Source organism: Patiria miniata, unplaced genomic scaffold (genome assembly GCF_015706575.1).
Source record: "Patiria miniata isolate m_02_andy unplaced genomic scaffold, ASM1570657v1 HiC_scaffold_7, whole genome shotgun sequence".
Classification (NCBI taxonomy): Eukaryota; Metazoa; Echinodermata; class Asteroidea; order Valvatida; family Asterinidae; genus Patiria; species Patiria miniata.
This window is the reverse complement of record NW_024037074.1, coordinates 47,429,540-47,452,878: the sequence shown is the minus strand read 5'-3', so window position 1 is coordinate 47,452,878 and position 23,339 is coordinate 47,429,540. Positions and strand designations below refer to the sequence as shown.

The 23,339-nt window shown below is 40.6% G+C and overlaps 2 protein-coding genes across 2 annotated transcripts; both read right to left on the bottom strand.

The window, feature by feature from the left end:
• Window positions 1-3,399: 3,399 nt before the first annotated feature.
• On the bottom strand, window positions 3,400-10,278 carry LOC119745330 (extensin-like). Its single transcript, XM_038221618.1, has 7 exons — window positions 9,865-10,278; window positions 8,604-8,790; window positions 8,150-8,270; window positions 7,421-7,523; window positions 6,596-6,805; window positions 5,819-5,946; window positions 3,400-5,304 (listed from the first exon to the last, which is right to left on the bottom strand). Exons 1-7 carry the CDS (start codon window positions 10,028-10,030, stop codon window positions 3,430-3,432), a joined length of 2,790 nt encoding a protein of 929 aa, XP_038077546.1. The 5' UTR covers window positions 10,031-10,278; the 3' UTR covers window positions 3,400-3,429.
• A 3,863-nt stretch (window positions 10,279-14,141) lies between these two features.
• On the bottom strand, window positions 14,142-21,736 carry LOC119745332. The gene is made up of 7 exons (XM_038221621.1): window positions 21,015-21,736; window positions 20,371-20,557; window positions 18,980-19,103; window positions 17,566-17,662; window positions 16,922-17,140; window positions 15,818-15,942; window positions 14,142-14,782 (listed from the first exon to the last, which is right to left on the bottom strand). Exons 1-7 carry the CDS (start codon window positions 21,178-21,180, stop codon window positions 14,414-14,416), a joined length of 1,287 nt encoding a protein of 428 aa, XP_038077549.1. The 5' UTR covers window positions 21,181-21,736; the 3' UTR covers window positions 14,142-14,413.
• Window positions 21,737-23,339: the final 1,603 nt, after the last annotated feature.

Here is a 23,339-nt window from a genome sequence, read left to right as displayed (position 1 = left end):
TATTATGTGGTGTCATAATGCATTGACTACATCACATAATGCATTGACTACATCATCAAATTACGTTTACCCGGTAACATCATTAATTGGTACGTTTGGCGTTCCACGTATTTAGTTATTAAGTTAATCACACAACAACTTCAAATAGCTCACCTCCACTGGGGTAAAAAGATGGCGTCAGTATATATCCTTTACTCTATAGCACTAGCTGTTGTCACATTCATCATTCGGCATATATTCCAGTGTACTGATCAGTGTCAGTGATGTAGAAATGTTAAAGTCCACAATCCTTTTGTTTACCGACATGTATAATTATGATAAATATACCCGTTTGTTTACATGTTTGTTTGTTCAAGTTTAAAGTACAGTGGGGCAACCAGCCCGAGAAGTACGAGGGTACACCACATAAGTCTGTAAATTCCTGCGCGCAACTCGGAGTAATGTTTTGTGATCCCACAGATATTATGTATACTCCTTGCGGCCTATACTTGGAACACTGTATAAATATTTCTGGAAATCAAGCGTTCATGACTTGTAGCTTCCAAATCGGGGATTTGTGACACCCCCCCCCGGCCCCGCAAAGTCTGGATCTATTTAGCATTATACATGTACATGTATGGAGGCGGAGGTCTACATCTAGATATGGGCTTGGCAAACATCGTTTTCGGGGGAGGGGCATATAAACAACAGTTGAATCGTGCCATATTTTCAATGGGGAGCGCAGATAAAATCCTATATATATATTAACTAAATTATTTAATTAATTATTAATTATTATATAATTCATTATTAACTATATTAACTAAAAGTATACAAATGCACCCTTCTCGAGACTATTTACTTAGGGGAGACTGTTCGCGTGTACGTCACACGCTTACATTTTGCTAGTGCAATTGTTTTTCTATGGAATTTGTTTGTTTGTTTGGGGTGGTTTTTTTTGGGGGGGGGGGGCTGCTAGACAAAATTTCTGGGGGGGCTTAAGCTCCCCCCCCCCGTAGAACCGCAATTGCCCGACTAGCTTACAATAACAGTCTACCCGACAAATTTAACACAATCGGCAACATATCCTACGACACCCCTTTTCTTTGAATATTTTGACTCATGAATTATTCATTCGGTTTTATTTCTTGCTCATGCTGCAATAATATCGTATTGGTCAAGTAATAAAAAAAAACATATTTTGCATCCAGTACCAAACTTAAGTTCAGAGTGAGTAAAAAAAAAGTGACCGAATTAAAAAAAATCTTTTAACAACTTTCGGTTGCCCCATTTCATACAAATGACACATGATAGAGTTGAGTATTATGTGATTGACTAGTAACTGTGTGAATTGCACATAATTTGCATACTCTATTTCCGAGTTATGTCTATTTTAATAAAAAAGATCACAAAATGCAGCTATCCACAATAGATCGTGAACCGTTTACAAACTGATGCACACCATTAAATACAATGAAACATGGACGTTTTCCCACCTCAATGAACGAAACAAAACTTTAAAGGAAAAACAGACAAAAAAAATCGGTATCAGCATTGTGTGAGAAATAAATTAACATTTTCGACTGATTTTACCCCATATTTTGGTCCAAATTTTCTTTTCAAAAGCATATCTTTCTACAAATGGAGTTGGAATGTGTTCTAAGGTCCCTAAAGCATCTTTCTAGAAAGTTTCAAGGAATTTCATTTTTTGGTCAAAATTGAAAAAAATGCAAGGGGTTAGCCTTACATTTTTATCAAAATTTGGCCAAAAAATGACTTTTCTCAAAACAATGCAGAACTTCCTTTGGAAGTCAGAGGAGCACCAATCAATACTCAAACATCTAATATTTTGAAGATTTGGGCAAAAACCATCGATTTTGTGAGAAATAAATTAACATTTTTGACTGATTTTACCCCATATTTTGGTCCAAATCTTCTTTTCAAAAGCAAATCTTTCTACAAATGGAGTTGGAATGTGTTGTAACGTCCCTTAGGCATCTTTTTAGCAAGTTTCAAGGAATTTCATTTTTTGGTCAAAATTGAAAAAAAATGCAAGGGGTTAGCCTTACATTTTTATCAAAATTGGGCCAAAAATTTACTTTTCTTAAAACAATGCAGAACTTCCTTTAAAAGTCAGAGGAGCACCAATCAATACTCAAACATTCAATATTTTGAAGATTTGGACAAAAACCAGCGATTGTGTGAGAAAAAAATTGTGAGAGAAATTTGACTTTTATCCGAAGGTAAGGGGAGAATATATCATGAGTTGGTCGCTAATGATGGTATCCTGTAGAACAGAATGGACAAACAAAAATACAAAATCCACAAATTGTGATTTATTTCAATGCATAACTTTAATTCATATAACTTTTCATTGAGTTTGCAATTGAAACTGAGACATTTCAAAGAAAATTTTTGCTTTAAAATGAACTGATGCACTGCACAATAATTTCAGCAAACAATTTCACGAATGGCAAAAAAGAAAGGTAAAAGCAAATGTTTTGGCATTAAACAGATTATAGAACTGCTCTGAAACAGTATCATTAAACAGTTTTCAGGCAAGTTATAAGCTTAATTCCTTGTTGGAAATATTACTAGATACACAGCAAATGGGTAATTCACAATAAATCTAAAAGGGTTAGTCGGTAATGAATTTAACTGAATGAGAAAGAAATATCACAAGTGCGCCTTTAATTTCACATACCTTTAGTTAAGAATGTGCGTAATAGGTATGTATAATCAATACATCCTGTATATTAAAAAATACGAATATGTTGTTAGTTTTAATTATTGCTTACTAAATCAAATAGTACATTTACATTTTTCAAACATGAATTAAACACATATTTCCTTTACAGAAATGAAATCTACTTCAATTTTGCAGATTCAAAAAAATAAGAAGAGGCTTCGGTTAATCGCGCTTCAGAACTGTTTTTTTTTTTGCTGGAACAAGCGATTATATTCAGTTTTGTCCTTGAGCAGGATATATGACCACAATAAGCAAAGTCTTCAAGCTTTCACTTGTGTAAAGCAAGCATAAAATGTGCAAAGTATCTAAAGCAGTTATACATTAAATGGTAGTTACCAGTGGAATAATAGCAGGAGAAATCCCGCAAAGTTGAACGTCCCAAAGAAAAAAGGAGATTGTTGCAATAACAAGCCTTTGATTGGTCACTGCAAATACGATCATTACTCTTTTTTCTCAAACATTTGAAGGTATGATGGAAATAGTCGATTTTGAGAATATTTACAATACAGACTTCATTTCCTCAACTGGCTGATATCGCCAAAAATCTGAAAAATGATAGTATGAATTAAAGATTCTTATATTTTAATACTGCATTAAACAGTGATGTAGACATAAGCCGGTTGCAAGATTGTATTCCATTCCAGAGTTAAAGATTTTGACACTTTATGTGTAATTTGAATCCGTACTTTCTCAAAGTTCACTCACTTTTTTTCGTCCTGTTGGGGAGTTCCAGGGTAGTGCCCCTCGGCTGGGGGGAGGCTCACCTTGGGTCGGGGGATTACCCACTTGGTGCGGGGAATGCCCTCCCAGGGGTTGGGGCTATGAGGCGGGGAATAACTCTCCTGGGATGAAGGATCACTCCCCTGGGGTAGGGGATCACTCCCCTGGGGTGGGGGATTACTCCCCTGGGATGGGGGATCACTCCCCGTGGCTGGGGGATAACCGCCCTGGGTACTTGGGTGACAGCTACCCACGGGTTGGTAAATACTCCCCTGGGGTGGGGAATTACTCTCTTGGGCCAAGGGCCTACTCCCTTTGGGTGGGGGATTACTCCCCTGGGATAAGGGGTTATTACTCCCCAGGGGTGAGGGATTACCCCCTTGGGTTGAGGGATTACTCCCCACGGTTGGGGGATAGCCCCCCTGGGTACGTGGGTAAAAGCTCCCCTGAGATTGGTGAATATTCCCCTGGGGCAGGGAATAACTGTCACGGGTCAAGGGCCTACTCCCTTTGGGTGGGTGATTACTCCCCTGGGGTAAGGGATTACCCCCTTGGGGTGAGGGATTACTCACCACGGTTGGGGGATAACCCCCCTGTGTACGTGGATAATAGCTCCCCTGGGATTGGTGAATACTCCCCCGGGGCAGGAAATTACTGTCATGGGTCGAGGGACTACTCCCCTGGGGTAAGGGATTACTCCCCCGGGGTGAGGGATTAACCCCTTGGGGTAAGGGATTACTCCCAAAGGTTGAGGGATAACCCCCCTGGGTACGTGGATAATAGCTCCCCTGGGATTGGTGAATACTCCCCCGGGGCAGGGAATTACTGTCATGGGTCGAGGGACTACTCCCCTGGAGTAAGGGATTACTCCCCTGGGGTGAGGGATTACCCACATGGGGTGAGGAATAACTCCCCCGGATTGGAGAATAACCCCCTTGGGTACGTGGCTGATAGCTCCCCTGGGGTTGGTGAATGCTCCCCTGGGGCAGGGAATAACTCTCATGAGTCGAGGGACTTCTCCCCTGGGATGGGAGATTACTCCCCTTGGACGGGGAATTACTCCCCTGGGGTGAGGGATAACCCCCATGGGGGGAGGGATAGCCCCTCTGGGGTGGCGGATAACTCCCCTGGGGAGGGGAATAACTCTCCCGGGTCGAGGGATTACTCCCCTGGGACGTGGGATTGGTCGAGGGATTAATTCCCTCATGAGTCGAGGGACTTCTCCCCTGGGATGGGAGATTACTCCCCTTGGACGGGGAATTACTCCCCTGGGGTGAGGGATAACCCCCATGGGGGGAGGGATAGCCCCCCTGGGGTGGCAGATAGCTCCCCTGGGGAGGGGAATAACTCTCCCGGGTCAAGGGATTACTCCCCTGGGACATGGGATTGGTCGAGGGATTAATTCCCTGGGCTGGGGGACTACTGATAAGGGCTGGTGGTTTACTCCTCTGGAATGGGGGATAGCCCCCCTGGGTTGGGGGATTGCTCCCCTGGGATGGAGGAGGGTAGCTCCCCTGGGGTGGATGAGTACTCCCCTGGGGTAAGCGATTACTCTCATGGGGTGTAGGATTACTCCCCTGGGGTAGGAGGTTGCTCTCCTGTGGTTGGGGATAATTCCCCTGGGGTAGGGTTTGTCCAGCCTGAGGGGGCGTGACACACCCAGCGTCTCCGACAGCCTGCATGATTTTACGTTGGAAGAACATGAGGACCTTTTGGGCCACTTTTATTGGTGTCATTTGTATGATGTAGCTCTCGGGTGATTCCACCAGGCAGGCTAGCTCCCAGCCCCGCTGGCCCATTTCAACCACCACGGAGTCCCAATTGGTCTTGGCTCGGGTGCCACCACTATATGAGAACTGCAAAAATGAAAAAGAAATGATCATCTTTAGGGCTCACTTAAATTGTATGGTCAGGTACTAATTTGGTGTAAAGGGTATGGTGTAATTAAAGTTAGAGTACTAACTTAAAACTTGGTATTATAAGAGGTCAAGAACTAGGACATGAACAGCATGCCTCATTTATTTGTGTTTAAATAGTGAGGTCAAGTGCTAAGCAAGACCCTGGTATAAAGGTTAGCTAATCAAGAGTATGGTGTAATCGAAATTGGGGTACGTATAACTTAAACCTTATGAGAGGTCAGGTACTAAATCGATCATTTAATTTGGTCGAGTACTAATTGAGAACTTGGGTGTCATGAAATCAAGCTTTAATAGTACTTACCATATTTATAATATACTGATAATATTTTATCTCTTTAAATGTAAATATTGAGACTTCAGTTCTATTTAAGGTCAATTACTGATTAAGACTATGCATGGTGACATTGAGGTAAGGTGTGAGTCTAGAATTGGTGTCATTATAGGTACTAACCGCCCATTTGTGTTCGTATTCCACAATGGTCCCTTCCCATTCTTGAACCTCGCTGTGCATCTTAGATGCTTCCTTCTCAAAGAACCAGATGGAGTTTATACTCGTACGCTCCGATGATAAGACACCAGCTAAAAATAGGGGGGGGGGGGTGGTGAATTGAATAACATATTAAATTTCTTTTCAACTTGTTCAGGTCAAAGTGAGACATATAAATTTAAGATTAGTTCGGCAATGGACATGGGGGCAGGGAAAGGGGGCAAGAGGTAGGCAAGAGGTAGGGCAAGGGGTGGGGCAAGGGGTACGTGGGGCAAGGGGTACGTGGGGCAAGGGGTGGGGCAAGGGGTGGGGCAAGGGGTGGGGCAAGAGATGGGGCAAGGGCTGGGGCAAGGGATTGGGCAGGTGATGGGATGAGCGATTGAGATACCTTCGTCTTTAAGCTTTGTCAAACTTAAACACTATGAGAAATATGTGCAGGCAGGGTTTATCGCCAAATCTGGACTCGTTAGTTGTAAAAGGGATCTTTCTATAAAAAAAATTCCTGTCCCTGTTACACCAGACACCTATGATTTGATAATTCTGATGCACTCCTCAATGCAGACTTATACAAGAATGATTATATAGTATTATATAATGGTTATAAGTAGCAAACCACCTATCAAACAAATAAAAAAAGATTGTTGAAGCCATTCTTAATGATACTTGAATGGCAAAGTTTGACCCTAAATTTATAGAACCACGCAGAGAAGCCAGGTGCATCTCCTTCTGTTTATGCTTTACCTTTGGACGTTTCGGAACAGTCAAAATTGATCTCCACTAGTTTCCAGCCCCTCTCTAAGAAAGCGGTAAATTGGCCCGTGAAGTCCATAGGGTACGCCTTGATGCCCGTCATCTTCAGTTTGAACTTCACCGGTACACTGATGACCTGGTAGACGTAGATCTGTGGGTTCGGGTGCAGCGGCATGTTGAAGAACAGATCCACACCTTTTACTGAAGAATATTTAGCAAGAGGCAAAAACAACTTAGACAATTGCTTGCCAATAATCTTTGGCAGACCAGAAAGTATCATTTTAGGACATGATATATCCTCAGTGGGGGAGTCAGTCGGGGAGTCGGGGAGTCAGTCAGTCAGCCAGAGGACAATAGGCTTGCTTTTTTGGGGTCCAACACAGAAACTGACTCATAAGCAGAGAGTAACACTGTGTGCAGAGCCCAGGAGAGGGAACATGTAAGAGCAGCTCAAGGTTTCAGGTATGGTTTTAAACAAATCCTCAAAAAACGTAATCGTTGAGGAATTTCATAACTTAAATATTGATTTGATACTTATTGATTTACCATATTGCTTCGGACGTATCCCCCTCCTAAGAGACCTCCAACTCAGGATTTGATCATAGCTAAGTTGGTAAAGCATTGATATGGTTTTGAAGAGGTTAAAGGTTCAAGTCCCGCTTTGGGTCAATGTCCTTACGCGTTCTGATATTTATGTTAATATTGTGCTGAGCCAGTTTCCTTGGTATTTTTTTTAATGATTAATTTTGAATGTTGAGAAAAAGCAGCAGTCACATATCATTGGTATTTTCAGTATGTAATGTACAGTTTGCTTACTTCCCGGGTCTCCTGACAATAGCGCGCTGAACTCTTTGCCTTCATGTTGACCAGTGATTTCGACGCATACCAAGCGCCCGCCCTGCGATGTAAGTGCGTTTATCTAGTGGATCACACAACAGAACATTATCATCATTTAATTCTACAAGTGGCACATAAATTGACATTTGACTTGCACGGATAATGAAGTTTAACAGGCTGTTAAGAAAAACTAAGACCTCTAATCAAACGTATACATATTTGTGTGCATCTGATGATCGGACACAAAAATTTGCTAGGCCAAAAAAAAAATTGAAGCAGCAAACCTACATGTATAGCCTAATATATTCTTAGAGGCCATTAGCGTTGTAGTAGTTTTCCATTTAGCATCTTTATTGGGCCAAATGTCATGCAATTGGTGTGCAAAAAAGGACGCTTATTAAAATAAATGTTTCTTCACCAAAAATTATTTTAGAACCAGTACAATCAATTTATAACATATACACTCAGATTTGTAACGACTCGAGTCAATGACTCGACTTGAGTCACACTATTTTACTCGAGTCTTAACGAGCAACTGACTCGACTCGAATCACTGCGAATCACATAATCCAAAAATTAATCAGATATCCAAAACATAAATATTCAAAGATCACGTTTTTTGAATTTTTGGTCAGGTACCCTGTACTTGATAAGCCAAAATCTTTTCCAATTTGCTAAATTGTGTGCTTGTAGCATCTCGGGTAATACCTTTTGGTGTATGTCCGAAGTGTCCGACAGTGTTTTTGATGACGTGAAAAACTTTATGATCATCTGTGTCTCTAGGAAACTTTTCTCAACCCGCAGCTGCCATCGCTCCTGAGACGGTGGTCTGAAGGGAAAAAAGGGGAGAAAGATCAATCAAAAGAGTGGAAAATCAAATTACATGCTTAAAAACTCTTTACATAATTACATCTATGATCAAAAGGTAAAAAAAAAACACCCAAATTTGGGACCGTACTTTCCTTAAGACAAAACATGCACTTGTAATAATAATAATAATAATAATAATTTGGGAGGCTAATCATGCTGGTATGCTGAATATGGTGGTATGCTGAATAACGAAGGGCGCGGCTTCAACGTGGATTCGGAGCGTGGTCACCTTGGTGAGAGGCGAGCGCTTTACGCACAAGCCACCCATGCCACCACTTGATCTAATACTTACGCGCTGACAGGTCGCGACAGGATAGCCTGGAACGCCTTAAAGGCAGTTGAGCTGAGTTCTTTTTGCTTCAAGGCACCAGGGATGGACTGGAACTGGTTCATGAGAAATCCACGAGTGTAGGGCTGGGAGATCATGTCATAGTACTCATCGATGTTTGTCTTGATGTGTCGGGCTAACGAAAGTTTAACTGCAAGAAGGAAAGCACATATTTCTAGTTCTCAAAAAGATGTGGACCAGGCCAGGAATCGAACCCGGGCCACAGCGGTGGAAGGCAAGGTGAGTGACCACTGCACCAACCCAACTCTCAAAGTTGATGAGATGTGTTTATTTTTGTGTCTTCAAATGCTTGACTTTATTATGCATTTATTCAATTTCCCTATGTAGTTTCTTTGAACTAATTCTATTTTTTTCTACTGCTTGATTTAATTCACTATCAAAAGTTGCGGTCATTCTGAACCCAGTCTATATGAGATAGATGACACTCTTGCATGTATACGTGTCTCTGGACGTTTCTACAGTCCGAAGTCCCATTGGTCCGACGTCCCATTGGTCCGACGTCCCATTGGTCCAAAGTCCATTTGGCCAATGGGACTTCAGACCAATGAGACGTAACCTCTCTGCCATTGAAATAAAGGATTTCCCATTTTTTGAATGTCACAATGCTAACTTGACCTCGATAATGCAGGCCTATCTGCCCTCCCTTGAGGGCAATAAAACTGAAAGGGCCTCAAGCAGGAGCTGGCTAAGGTGAGTTATAGTGCCCATAACAGGTGCGCACCCCAACGTTTGTTACTAACTAACCAACTAACTAATAAGCATACGGACTAACGGAGAGACCGTAGAGCTGCTATCCGCAGCTAGAAATACTGTAGTCGATGCATGAAGCCCCGTCAGAAGCAAAATTACCAGGCCTTAGGGACGGGGTAATTTATATCCATGCAAGACAACACTGGAACGTTTGTTACTAACTAACCAACTAACTAACTAATAAAACATACGGACTAACGGAGAGACATGAGTACTTGTAAAGCTGCTAGCCGCAGCTAAAAATACTGCAGTCGATGCATGAAGCCCCGTCAGAAGCAAAATTATCAGGGCGTATAAGGGACGGGTAATTTATATCCATGCAAGACAGCACTGCAATTTTTGTTACTAACTAACAGAGAAACACGACGACATGTTGAGCTGCTCAGTGTCCGCAGCTTAAAATAAAAGCCATCAGTTTGAGTATATAAACCTGTTAATGTTACCAGCAGCTTACCTTTAACTTTCAGTTTAGTCTCGATGTTGACAAAACAGTACTCCAATGGACTACCTGCGTACGGCACGGGGTCGTCGGGGAAGCCGCTATGAGCGCCGACATGCACGCCTTCGGGGGTAACTTTTTTTGGAGTAGCATATTTGGGCCGCGATTCGTCGTTGCCCATTCTGGAAGATAGCTCAGCTGAAGTCTCTAAATCAAAGACTAGTGTGGGAAAATAAGCAAAATAACAATGATGCAATAATGAATATGAAATGACAAATATCAAGTTAACCTAATGTTGATACTGCTTTACATAATCTCACTGGGAAAACCCTGTTATACCAACTACAATCTCGCGTTCGCTGGTTTCAACTGGTTCCAACTGGTTTCAACTGCATGGTTTCTAATGGTTTCAACTGGTTTCAACTGGTTTCAACTAGTTTCAACTGGTACCAGTTTAACTGGGAATTGGTGACTGGTTTTAACTTGTTTCGAACTGAACTGGTACAAGTGGCTTTGAGCCAGTTTGACCAGTTCAAAACCAGTTTAAACCAGTCACCAATTCCGAGTTGAACCGGAAATTTTCCCCTGGGATTTCAGTAACCGGCAAACAAACCACGCCCCTCGAAAGTCCAATTTCACTCGAGCAAAGACAAAACCGGTCGGGTAAGTGTATAGTTATGGAACGCCAAACGTACCAATTTATGATGATGTTACCGGGTAAACGTAATTTGATGATGTTGTCAATCTATTATGTGATGTAGTCAATCCATTATGTGATGCCGTCAATGCATTATGTGATGTAGTCAATGCATTATGTGATGTAGTCAATGCATTATGTGATGTCGTCGATCTATTATGTGGTGTCATAATGCATTGACTACATCACATAATGCATTGACTACATCACATAATGCATTGACTACATCATCAAATTACGTTTATACCCGGTAACATCATTAATTGGTACGTTTGGCGTTCCACATATATAGTTATTTAGATAATTACACATCATCTTCAAATAGCTCACCTCCACTGGGGTAAAAAGATGTCGTCAGTATATCCTTTACTCTATAGCACTAGCTGTTGTCACATTCATCATTCGGCATATATTCCAGTGTACTGATCAGTGTCAGTGATGTAGAAATGTTAAAGTCCACAATCCTTTGTTTACATGTATATGATAAATATACCTAATTGTTTACATGTTTGTTTGTTCAAGTTTACAAAGTACAGTGGGGCAACCAGCCCGAGAACTACGAGGGTACACCACATACACCAAAGTCTGTAAATTCCTGCGCGCAAAGAGTAATGTGTTGTGATCTCACAGATATTATGTACACTCCTTGCCGCCTATACTTGGGACGCTGTAGAAATATTTCTGGAAATCAAGCGTTCATGACTTGTAGCTTCCAAATCGGGGATTTGTGACCCCCGGGAACACCCCCCCCCGGCCCCGCAAAGTCTGGATCTATTTAGCATTATACATGTACATGTATGGAGGCGGAGGTCTACATCAAGATATGGGTTTGGCAAACATGGTTTTCGGGGGAGGGGCATGTAAACAAAAATTAAATCGTGACATATTTTCAATGGGGAGCGCAGATAAAATCCTATATATATTAACTAAATTGTTTAATTAATTATTAATTATTACATAATTAATTATTAACTATATTAACTAGAAGTGTACAAATGCACCCTTCTCGAGACTATTTACTTAGGGGAGACTGTTCGCGTGTACGTCACACTCTTACAGTTACATTTTGCTAGTGCAATTTTTTTTCCATGGAATTTGTTTGTTTGTTTGAGTTTTTTTTTTGGGGGGGGGGGCTGCTAGACAAAATTTCTAGGGGGCTTAAGCCCCCCCCCCCACCCCGTAGAACCGCAATTGCCCGACTAGCTTACAATAACAGTCTACCCGACAAATTTAACACAATCGGCAACATATCCTACGACACCCCTATTCTTTGAATATTTTGACTCATGAATTATTCATTTGGTTTCATATCTTGCTCATGCTGCAATAATATCGTATTGGTCAAGTAATAAAAAACTACATATTTTGCATCCAGTACCAAACTTCAGTACTGGGTGAGTAAAAAAAAGTGACCGAAATAAAATAAATCTGTTAAAAACTTTCGGTTGCCCCATTTCATAAAAATGACATACGATAGAGTTGAGTATTATATGATTGACTAGTAACTGTGTGAATTGCACATAATTTGCATACTCTATTCCCGAGTTATGTCTATTTTAATAAAAAAGATCACAAAATGCAGCTATCCACAATAGATCGTGAACCGTTTACAAACTGATGCACACCATTAAATACAATGAAACATGGACGTTTTCCCACCTGAAAGGGAAGATACATTTGCAAACATCAAAACACGAAATGATCAAATTATCACGAAATACCTTACTGAATTGTTAGAGACTGACATTCTAAAGCGTCCTTTAAAATCGTGGCTCCTGGTGTGCTGACATTTTGAAGAAAAATTGTATTTTTCCAACGCTGGTCGGCCGACCAGCGTTGGAGAAAACTTTTTTTTTTCCAACAACTGTTCCTAATTTTTCATATTTAGTTATTCTGACTTTTCTTTGCAATTTAATACACACCTATGAAGAGGTACAAGCCAGCTAGACTGATTCTCTGACCTTACAATTCCCCAAAGTGAATTAATTGCTCCGTTTCATCTTAAGTGGGGTCAGGGAACCAGACTACAAGAACATGATAGGTTTTCTTGGTTTTTCCAGCATCTACAAGCCCAAAACGTGAAACAAGTCAGTTTAACAATATTTTCTCTAACATACTAATCCTCCAAATCCATTTGTTTCTGAAAATTCCAGCGAAAGCAAATGATGTACATTCCCTTTAATGAACGAAACAAAACTTAAAAGGAAAAACAGACAAACAAAATCAGTATCAATATTTCAGGGAAAAAATGACTTGTTCCTCATATTCAAAATACAAAATCGGATAATAAACCTAATGTTTCAGTCTTAACTCAAATTATTACAATTTTATTTGTATTTGAATACGTGTGTTTAGTCCGTAATTCTCACTCGGCTCAATAGCTTCCAATGGCATTCCATGGACAGCTATACAAATAGGTTCTTTAAGTAAAACATGCATAATTTCTGATAGTATGGATCAATTTCAGTAATATTTATTATGTGCATAATAAGCATGTAGACGTACATACATGCTGTACATTTAAGAAAAAAGCGAATAAAAATCAGTCAGCTGTCAGTGTGTTATTACTTACTGTTTCAAATAATACATTTACATAACCAAATAAAAAAATTAGATACAGATATGATCAATGTCGGCAGTACAAACAATAAAGGCTATTTTTACAGATTACAAAAATAAACAAAAGGTGTTGTTTCTTTCCAACTCCGCAACTGTTGGAAGACAAACAAAATCTGGAGGAAGGAATGATCCCTGTTGGCCTTGAGCAAGACACATGATCACAATTGGCAAATTCCACAAGATTTCAGTAAGTAAAAATAAAATGCTGAAAATTGGCAAGGCTCGCTTGAAATTTTATGAATATAAGGCAGTCATAGATTACATGATAGCTATTTCAATTTTGATACAAATTTAAAAATAAAAAAAGTTTAAACAGGCACTCAACAGGTTGCGGAAAGCGCAGCAATTTATCGTCTTCAGGAAAAACACTGCAAAATGAGTCCTGAAGAAAAGAAAAAGATTGTTAGTCAAGCCTATGACTGCTCACTACATATATAATTGTTCTTATTTGTATTTACACATTTTTAGTAGATAATATTTTTGACTGAAGTACATTAAGAATACATACTGAATTCAACTGGCCTTAAAGATATAGTCCATCATTTGTAATTTGTGCATTTTGTTCGTTTGAAGCAACAAAAGTGTTCAAAATTTAATGAAGGATACTGAACAACTAACCTGATGAAGTTTCAGCTCAGCTTCAGCTGTATATTCCGAGAAAAACAGCATTCTAGGATCTCAATTTCAAATCAAAAGTTGCTGAATCATGTTTTGAATTGTTTTGAATTGCAGCTATAAGCGATGTCGCGCACTGATCCGACGAATTATAGCAACCGCTCGTGCCTGTGCGTCGTGCCAATGCTTGCGCGTGCTGCGCCGAATAACAAAACGAACTACTTATTTAAATTTCCTACGGTGCGTCTTAAGACGCACCATTGGAAAGGCCTTCTTTCGTTGATTACTTCAAAATGATAGCTTACCAGAAAGATTAATTTCACAGGGAGTTTAGTCCACTTACTATCTTTCAACCAAGTATGTATTTCAACAATAATATGCCAGTTACTTTTTCGGATGGCTGCAAATGATGGACTATAGCTTTAAAACTGCTAGATTTTTCAAAGGCCTGAAAATATCAACTCAAACATAAACAATTTTTTTTATGAAACATATTTCACAAATTCCTATATTCTAATACGGTATATTACTATGATATGTCATGTATGTACATCAACCAGTCACATGATGGTGTCCTTTCCGCTCCAAAGTTAAGGATTTGACACTTACAGTGTAAGTTGAATCTGTACTTTCTCAAAGGTCACTCACTTTTTTTTCCTCCTCTGGGGAATTTCCAGGGTAGCCCCCCTGGGACGGATCTGGATAGGGTGGGGGATTACTCCCCTGGGGTGGGGGATAACCCCCCTGGGCCCCCTGGGGTGGTGGATAACTCCCTTGGGGAGGGGGTTGCCCACCCAGAGGGGTTCTGGCAAACCCTTCAGCTCCCGCGGGTCGCAAGATACGACGTTGGAAGAACAAGATAACCTTAATGGCCGCTGTTGAGAATCCCGTGGCGTACATCTCTGGTGATTCCACCAGGCAGGCTAGCTCCCAGCCCCGCTGGCCCATCTCGCCCACCAATGGATCCCAGTTGGTCTTGGCTTTGGTGCCACCAAATGTGCGCTGCCAAAAAAGGATATGATAGTTCTTAAAAGTGAGGTCAAGTACTAACTGCGACCTTGATTTGAAGGTTTAAGGACTGAGACAATGGTATCAAATTAGAGATCATGTACTAACTGAGACTATAGACTTAAAGGCTTAATGGTATAATTAAAGGTCACACAATAACTGAAACTTTGGTGTTCTAAGAGTTTAAGTACTAAGTCAGATCTTTGTTTCATTCAAGGTCAAGTTCTATCTAAGACCTTGGTGTCATAAGTCAAAATCTAACACTTTTGTGTCTACTAACCTGTAACTGTTCTTCGGTGTCATTATGGAGTACTATCCTAAGATATTGTTGTTATGGGTCAAGAACTAACTACTCATCAAGTCTTTTGTATAGACGTCAGGTACCAACAGAGACTTTGGTATCATTACCGGCTAAGTACTGAGACTTGTGGTGTCATAAGCAGTCAAGTACTAACTGAGACTTTGATATCATTAGAGACTAAGTACTGAGACTTTTGGTGTCATAAGCGGTCAAGTAGTAACTGAGACTTTGGTATCATATAGAGACTAAGTACTGAGACTCTTGGTGTCATAAGCGGTCAAGTACTAAGACTTTGGTATCATTGGAGACTAAGTACTGAGACTTTTGGTGTCATAAGCAGTCAAGTACTAACTGAGACTTTGGTATCACTGGAGACTAAGTACTGAGACTTTTGGTGTCATAAGCAGTCAAGTACTAACTGAGACTTTGGTATCACTGGAGACTAAGTACTGAGACTTTTGGTGTCATAAGCGGTCAAATACTAATTGAGACTTTGGTATCATATAGAGACTAAGTACAGAGACTTTTGGTGTCATAAGCAGTCAAGTACTAACTGAGACTTTGGTATCACTGGAGACTAAGTACTGAGTCTTTTGGTGTCATAAGCAGTCAAGTACTAACTGAGACTTTGGTATCACTGGAGACTACATGTAAGTACTGAGACTTTTGGTGTCATAAGCGGTCAAGTACTAACTGAGGCATTGTTGTCATAAAGGTCAAGAACTAACCCCAATTTTGTGTTCGTATTCCACAATAGTGCCTTCCCATTCCGGAACCTCGCTGTGCATCATAGACGCTTCCTTCTCAAAGAACCAGATGGAGTTCATACTGGCATGTGCCGTGAAGAAACCGGCTGAAAATGGGGGAAAAATTTAAATCGGTTTGAAGTCTTCTCACGATTTCCTGGTCATGGAAAAGACGAACTGACATATCTCAAGACAGGTAAAGCCAAAGGGAGGAGGGCCAGGGTGGGAAAAAGGAGGCAAAGGGTGGGGAAAGGGGTGGGGCAAAGGGTGGGGCAAAGGGTGGGGAAAGGGGTGGGGCAAAGGGTTGGGCAAAGGGTGGGGCAAGGGGTTGGACAAGGGGTGGGGCAAAAGGTGGGACGAGGCAAGGGGGAGGAACACAGATGTAATAAATACAGATGTTTGGAAGTTTGGTTGAATCAACCACAAGTACTAAGGATGTGCATCGGAAGTGTGTACCTGACCGCTGATGTCAGGAACTGGTTCCAGATTATTGAATCGAGTACCCATAATTGGCATGACATATTACTTGGTGACTACTCAGAAAATGGCAAAAGAAAGCTTTTGAATGTCATTCATGGGGAAATTTTTAAAATGAAAACAAATCACATAGGGATGTGTGTGAATTGTTTTTGTTTTGCTGAAAGAACGCAAACATTTTTTTGTGTGAGCCGTTGATAGAACTTTACAACAGTGGTTGTGGTCAAAACTTGAAAAGTACATCAGTGATTTGAATGATTCTTGTACTAAAAGAAAGCTTATGAATTGGGCTTTCAAATCCTAGATTTTGAAAGTGCTACATACAGAACTTCACTAAAACAATAGTCCCGATATTCGGGTTTTGTGTTTTTGACTCACCCTGTATACATCTGGGGTCCACATCTTAACCGATCCCTGTTAAATCTGACATCTATAATTTTAAAAATCTGATGCACTCCTTATTTAATGCGGGCATTCTTGAATGACCAGAGGTAACAGACTAGGGACAGAAAAGATATGTCACAATTTGGACCCTTTTTTCAATGAAATTTCTATGAACTGAGAAAAGGAAGCTGTACGCTTCTACCATCCTCCTTCTTTTATGCTTACGTTGTGTCGTAAGGGAAGAGTCAAAGTTGATCTCCACTAGCTTCCAACCCTTCTGTAAGAAGGCGGCAAACTGGCCCATGAAGTCTGTCAGCACCTTGATGCGCGGCTGAGGATACGAAGACGTCAGCTTGAACTGGACCGGTACGCTAACGGCTTGGTAGACGTAGATCTGAGGGTTTGGGTGCAGCGGCATGTTGAAGAACAGATCCACGCCTTTGACTGAAGAATAACATTTTGTTAAAGACGCTTATTGAAAGACTGTGATGTTTATTTTAATCTAAAGGTTTCAAAGTGTATTTGTCTTGTTTCACTTTTTGTTGATGGTAATGTTTTGTCGACGGCGGTTCATTGTTCCCATCCTTTGGTCACGCTATTATGTTACGCGACACGTACACGCCCGGCTGTTGTTGTATTACAAACACTGCATTGGAATTGACCAATCAAACCGTTAGTCCTGATTTGGGAATGAAATGAGGTCACGATTAGTAAAGACGACTCCGATTGGCTGGCGCGCGGCTTGCATATATCTGCATGCTTAGACATATCAGACGTTATACAGGAGATTTGGCTCCGTGGATAATGGGTGGTACCCAGACTACCATGGGCATACTGTACATATGATAAAGACTGTTTAGGCGACTGACCTTCCGGGTATCGCGACCTTGCCTGCCGCAAGCCTTGCTGGAAACCGGTGATTTCGACGCATATCAAACGCCCACCCTGCGATACGACTGCGTTTATCTGGTGAATCACAAAACAGAACAAAATCATTATTTAGTGGCATATAAATTGATACCCGACTTTTATTTCCACCTACAATGAGGTTAAACAGTTGTTAACAGTCGGTTTTGAATTGAATTTTTGTCGAGTCGGGATGGGTATAGGTTTTATCGAGTTCAGATCGGTTTTGGTAAAGTTCAGGTCAGTTTGGCCTGGTCAATTTGACCCGATATACAAAACTAAAGAAGAACAGAAAAAAATGAAATTGGTAAGTCTAAAATGTATTGGAACTGGTTCTTAGCTGTCAATTTTGCTTTGCAGTATTTTTCTGTTCAGCATTTCAATTATTAACTAGGCAAAGTTCCGTGGAGTGGCTGTGCCAAAACAAACTAATTCCTAATTAGAATACGTCGTGTCAGTGAAACAAGGTCGTAACATGAACGTATTATCTCGCGCAAATATGCTCCGTGCAACTACATCGTATCTCGACATCCATTGTGTACATCCGGGTTATTTTAAGTGAGATACGACCTTTTACAATTGTAAACTTGCATTTCACGACCTTGTAGCACAGACATGACAAATAAATGTTTGCTCACCAAAGCATAGATACACTATACGTCAGTCTCCTGACGATGACTAGAGCAGTCGAAACGTAAACCAAAGACAAGTTCTTTTAGAACTTAAAACAGGACTGTTCTTATCAGAACTAAAACTACTTAGTCAAACTTGATAATAAGCAGGACAAGTTCTTATCAGAACTAAATATCTACTGAGCGAAAGTAGTTATTACCACATGGTTTTACCGCAAACCAAAACGATACTGATGCTCCACCAAGCAAAGCCTAAAATATTATTCCCGTTACTTGTTATGAAAATCTTCTTTCTTTTTTTTTGTTGCAGAGAGAAATCCTTTGCTTAGGCCAAAAAAAAAAAATAGTCGGTCTCTGGTCAGACCGAAGTTCCGGAATTGATGCGGGTTTTTTTTTTTTCAAGCTTGTATTGTACAGACAAGGTGGGTACTATTTTGCTTTTTTGTGTCCTCATTATACATGGGTGTCCTCCATAATTTGCCTTGGTGCCCTTTATCATTTGCCTTGGTGCAATTTCCCCATTCCTTGGTGCTCCTTGGTACAAAAATTTGAGGAGGCGCGGCAATAGAGGGCGCTGTTGTAGCTTCCGTGTTAATTTGAAGAAAAAGAACAAGGTTGACGCGCATGATTAAAATCAACGCGCGCGCTGACCAGAGACCGAGTATTTTTTTTTTTTGGCCTGAGCATTTTGACTTTTTCTTGGTGCTGCAAAGATTTTTTCTATATTTAGGACAGTCTTTTGTACCTTTTGGTGTATGTCCGATGTGTCAGACACTACTGTTGCCTGTGATGTGAAAAACTGAACCGTCAACTGCGTCTGCAGGAAACTTTTCTCCACCCTCAGCTGCCATCGCTCATGAGAGGGTGGCCTGTGAAGAAATCAAGCATAGAGGGAAGAAAGTGTATTAAACTATGGGAAACCAAATAACGATAGTACTGGCTAAGGAACTCTTTGCATAAATACATCCTAAAGGAAAAAAAAATGTTACAATGACTGTTGTATGTAAGGACATTTGGTAACATTTTTGTCACGTACTCGTGCTAGTTCAGTCCTCACAAGTCAATCACAAGTCAGTCAAGCCTTTAGTCACAAATCAAACCACAAGTCAGTCACAAGTCAATCACAAGTCAATCACAAGTCCATCACAAGTCAATCACAAGTCAATCACAAGTTCTTCAGTCTCAAGACAAGTATCAACCTACATGTATTCAAATGAACTGTAGGAATTTCTTTGTCATTGTTCACGCACGTACTTAAACTGTAGGCCTACTTGGGATTGACTTGGGATTGACTTGTGATTGACTTGTGATTGACTAGTGATCGAGTCGTGATCGAGCTGTAGTTGAGTTGTGATTGACGTGTGATTGACTAGTGATTGACTAGTGATTGACTAGTGATTGACTGGTGATTGACTTGTGATTGACTGGTGATGAGTAATTGTGATTGAGTTGGGATTGACTTGTGATTGACTTGTGAAAACTGACTTGGGGTTGACTAAGGATTGACTTGGGATTGAGTTGTGATTGAGTTGTGATTGACTTGGGATTGACTTGTGAATGACTTGGGATTGACTTAGGATTAACTTGGGATTGACTTGGGATTGACTTAGGATTGACTTGGGATTGACTTGTGAAAACTGACTTGGGGTTGACTAAGGATTGACTTGGGATTGAGTTGTGATTGAGTTGTGATTGACTTGGGATTGACTTGTGAATGACTTGGGATTGACTTAGGATTAACTTGGGATTGACTTGGGATTGACTTGGGATTGACTTGTGAAAACTGACTTGGGATTGACTTGGGGTTGACTTGTGATTGACTTGGGATTGACTTGGGATTGAGTTGGGATTGAGTTGGGATTGACTTGTGATTGAGTTGGGATTGACTTGTGATTGACAAGTGATTGACTTGTGATTGACTAGTGATTGACTTGTGACCGACTTGCAACTGACTTGTGACGGACTTGTGAGGACTGACCTACAACTCTGTCTCATAAAGTGCTTGACTGAAATGTTAACCCCAGTCTCCTTATATGTTGTGCTCCATATCCTGATCCAAGATGCTTATCCTAAGACATGCTTTCTTTAAGACAACCTGTGCTTCTTGTCGTGGTCCTCTTGCTTAGTCTCACTTACGCATTGACCGGTCGTGACAAGATAGCCTGGTATGGGACAGCGACTTTGTAGCTGAATCCTCCTTGCCTCATCACTCCGGGGATAGACTGGAACTGATTCATGACAAATCCCTCGGTGTAAGGCTGGGAGATCACGTCATAGTAGGCATCGATGTTGGTCGTTATGATGGGGGCCGAGAAAAATTTAACTGCAAGACAGAATGTACATATTTAATTCTTATAATGTTAAAGGATTATTATTATTTATAATTTTGTATCAGCTCCGTTCACAAGTACCCCCTCACCGGCATAGAAAGTACAGTTGGGGGTTGGGACCGACGCCATCTTGCCCGACTGCAAGTTTGCCACGACGCGCGGCCGTACCACTGCGTGTACATAGTACAAATCCCCTGGTGTACGTGCGTCACACAAAAGGAACAGTGCGCGTCAATGTCCCGCCCATATGGGACGTCGTTGCTAGGTAAAAAGGCGCCCTCTTTTGTTGGCGCATGGAGCCCATAACCTTAAACCAGTTGTACAGTTTCATCTAGTCCGTTCTCATCTACCTCATCTGAGGGTTAATTGAGGTAGTTTATATCCATGCAAGTCTGCACTGGAACATTTGTTTCTAACTAACAGAGAAACACGACGACTTGTTAAGCTTGCCTTTAGCTTTAAGTGAAGCCTCGATGTTGACAAAACAGTACTGCCACAGGCTGCCTGCGTACGGCACGGGATCGTCAGGAATGCTGCTATGAGCGCCGACCCGCTCCCCTTTCTTGGTAACCCCACCCGGAGTTTCGTACTTGGTCCGCGATTTCTCGTTGCCCATTCTGGAAGTCGATCAGCTCAGCTGAAGTCTCTATATCAAAGACCATAGTAAGGAAATAAGCAAAATAACTATGATGCAATAACGATTATGATGACATTGACATAACAACTACAATATTTACCTTAAACTGCTACTTCTTTACAAAATTGCTGGGTAAACCTGTACACTATACAAACTACAATTTCAATAACACAACAAGCTAAAGATTGTGGCAAACCATGGAGCTATTAGTGTTTAATAGCTCCATGGGCAAACAAACGTCGCCCCTTCAAAGTCCAATTTCTCTTGGGTCGAGTCAAAACCACGTGTTCAGATAATTAAAGCTTTTAAAATAGTTATTTAGATAATCACACAATAACTTGAATAGCTCACCTCCGCTGGGTAAAATGATGTCGTCAGTACAGAAGTAAAATCCTTTACTCCAGCAGTACAGTCACATTAGTCATACCACATTATCATATTCATAATCAATTTGTCATAGGCCCTGCCATATAGGGTATGTGCCATTAATATGCTCAATTTCAGATTTTCGTGCAACAGCAGTGGGGACAACCTGAAACTTGTTTGGGTACACACCTCTGATCAAAAATTTCAATATCCCCAAATAGGGGGGATGCCCACTAATTTTTTAACGTGTAGTTGATGACAGCACATATGTTAACCAACGGTGCATCAACTGTACGCTATAATGTGACAAATTTATGTGTTTATTGTGACTCGATGATAGTGTCCCCGTAGCCATTTTTCAGAACCAATCAAAATGAACCCAAAAATTAGAGGTTTTTCGGCCTGCAATTCGGTATCTGACTAGCTTGCAATAAAAGTCTGCCCCACAAATTGAACACAATCGGTAACATATCCTAAGACATCCCTATTCTATATTTTGTCTCAGATTGGAACTTCAATATTTCTTGGTTCTTGGTTCTTGGTTGGTTCTTCTCCTAAATACTCCACGTGGGAGTTTATACAGGAGGCCAGAAACACCGGGGCAAACCCCTTCTCTTTAAGCGATAAGTGTTTACTGGGTTCTTTTACGTGCATTAATACAACACACGGGACCTACGGCTTAACAGCCCATCCGAAGGACGAAGCAATAATGGTTAAGTGCCTTGCTTAAGAGCACAAGTGTCCGCCGGCGGGCTTGAACCCACGTCACTGTTGCCTCTGAAACACCAGAACATGAGTCCGGTGTTCTTAACCGCTAGGCCATGACACTCCACATGAATTATTCATTTGGTTTTATGTCTTGCTCATGCCACAATAAAATCCCAATGGTTAGGTACAGGTAATTTCATTTTTCAACAAAAATGCTAGTCAACGCTTATACCTTGTAGTTTAAATGCCTTTCGTTCAGAAAAATACGGGCAAATGACAAACAAACCTGTAGTATCTAATGTTCGGGAATGAAGGGAGACACACACACACGGTCCTCGGCTGAATAAGTGTATTCAACAACTGAATGGAGGTCAATCCATGACCTGCGATGTCATCAGGTACATAGGTATGGAGTGCCTATGATACAATATTACAAAACCCACAATTTGTGACTTCAGTTATGTAATTCTAATTTTTTTGGAGTTATCAATCTGCAACGTACAACTGGTCACCAAGAAAATCGAATGAGCATTTCCGTTAAAGATGCACCCATAAACACATAATTTCAGCAAATAACATATTTGTCAAATAAGAACTGTAATCGCATCTGTTTTGGAATAACACGTTTCAGTTATATTTCAGTTCATGTGCGTTTTGGGATAAGTTATATACCATAAGATACTCTTTGAAAATGTGAAAGCAAAGTCAATGGCTAATATTTTACGGTAACAAAAAAAGTATTTAAAAAAATATCAAGAGTTTGCTAGTATTAGTGTCACACACCATGGGTTGAAAATGTGCACAGAATAATGTTGTACATTTTTTAAAAATGTGAATAAAAAGTAGTTAGTTGTTAGTGTGTTATTACTAACTATTTCAAATAATGTATTTACATCCCAAAAAAGGAATTTAGATACAGATTTCCTCACCGTGCAGTACAAAAATAAAGGCTACTTTTACATATTCCAAAAATTGAATGAAGGTTTTGTTTCTTTCCAGCTCCAGAACTGTTTTTAGAAGAAAAAAAAAACAATTCTGGAAGAACTTGAGGAACAATCCATATT

Excerpts from the sequence above, each read along its gene's own strand:
- LOC119745332 (XM_038221621.1), bottom strand. The coding sequence starts at position 21,180 with ATGGGCAACGAGAAATCGCGGACCAAGTACGAAACTCCGGGTGGGGTT. Across the intron at positions 17,663-18,979 it reads CATCGGACATACACCAAAAG|ATAAACGCAGTCGTATCGCA; the intron begins GTACAAAAGACT and ends GTGATTCACCAG. Across the intron at positions 17,141-17,565 it reads AAGGTCGCGATACCCGGAAG|TCAAAGGCGTGGATCTGTTC; the intron begins GTCAGTCGCCTA and ends GTTATTCTTCAG.
- LOC119745330 (XM_038221618.1), bottom strand. The coding sequence starts at position 10,030 with ATGGGCAACGACGAATCGCGGCCCAAATATGCTACTCCAAAAAAAGTT. Across the intron at positions 6,806-7,420 it reads ATTGTCAGGAGACCCGGGAA|TAAAAGGTGTGGATCTGTTC; the intron begins GTAAGCAAACTG and ends AATATTCTTCAG. Across the intron at positions 5,305-5,818 it reads AATACGAACACAAATGGGCG|TTCTCATATAGTGGTGGCAC; the intron begins GTTAGTACCTAT and ends TCATTTTTGCAG.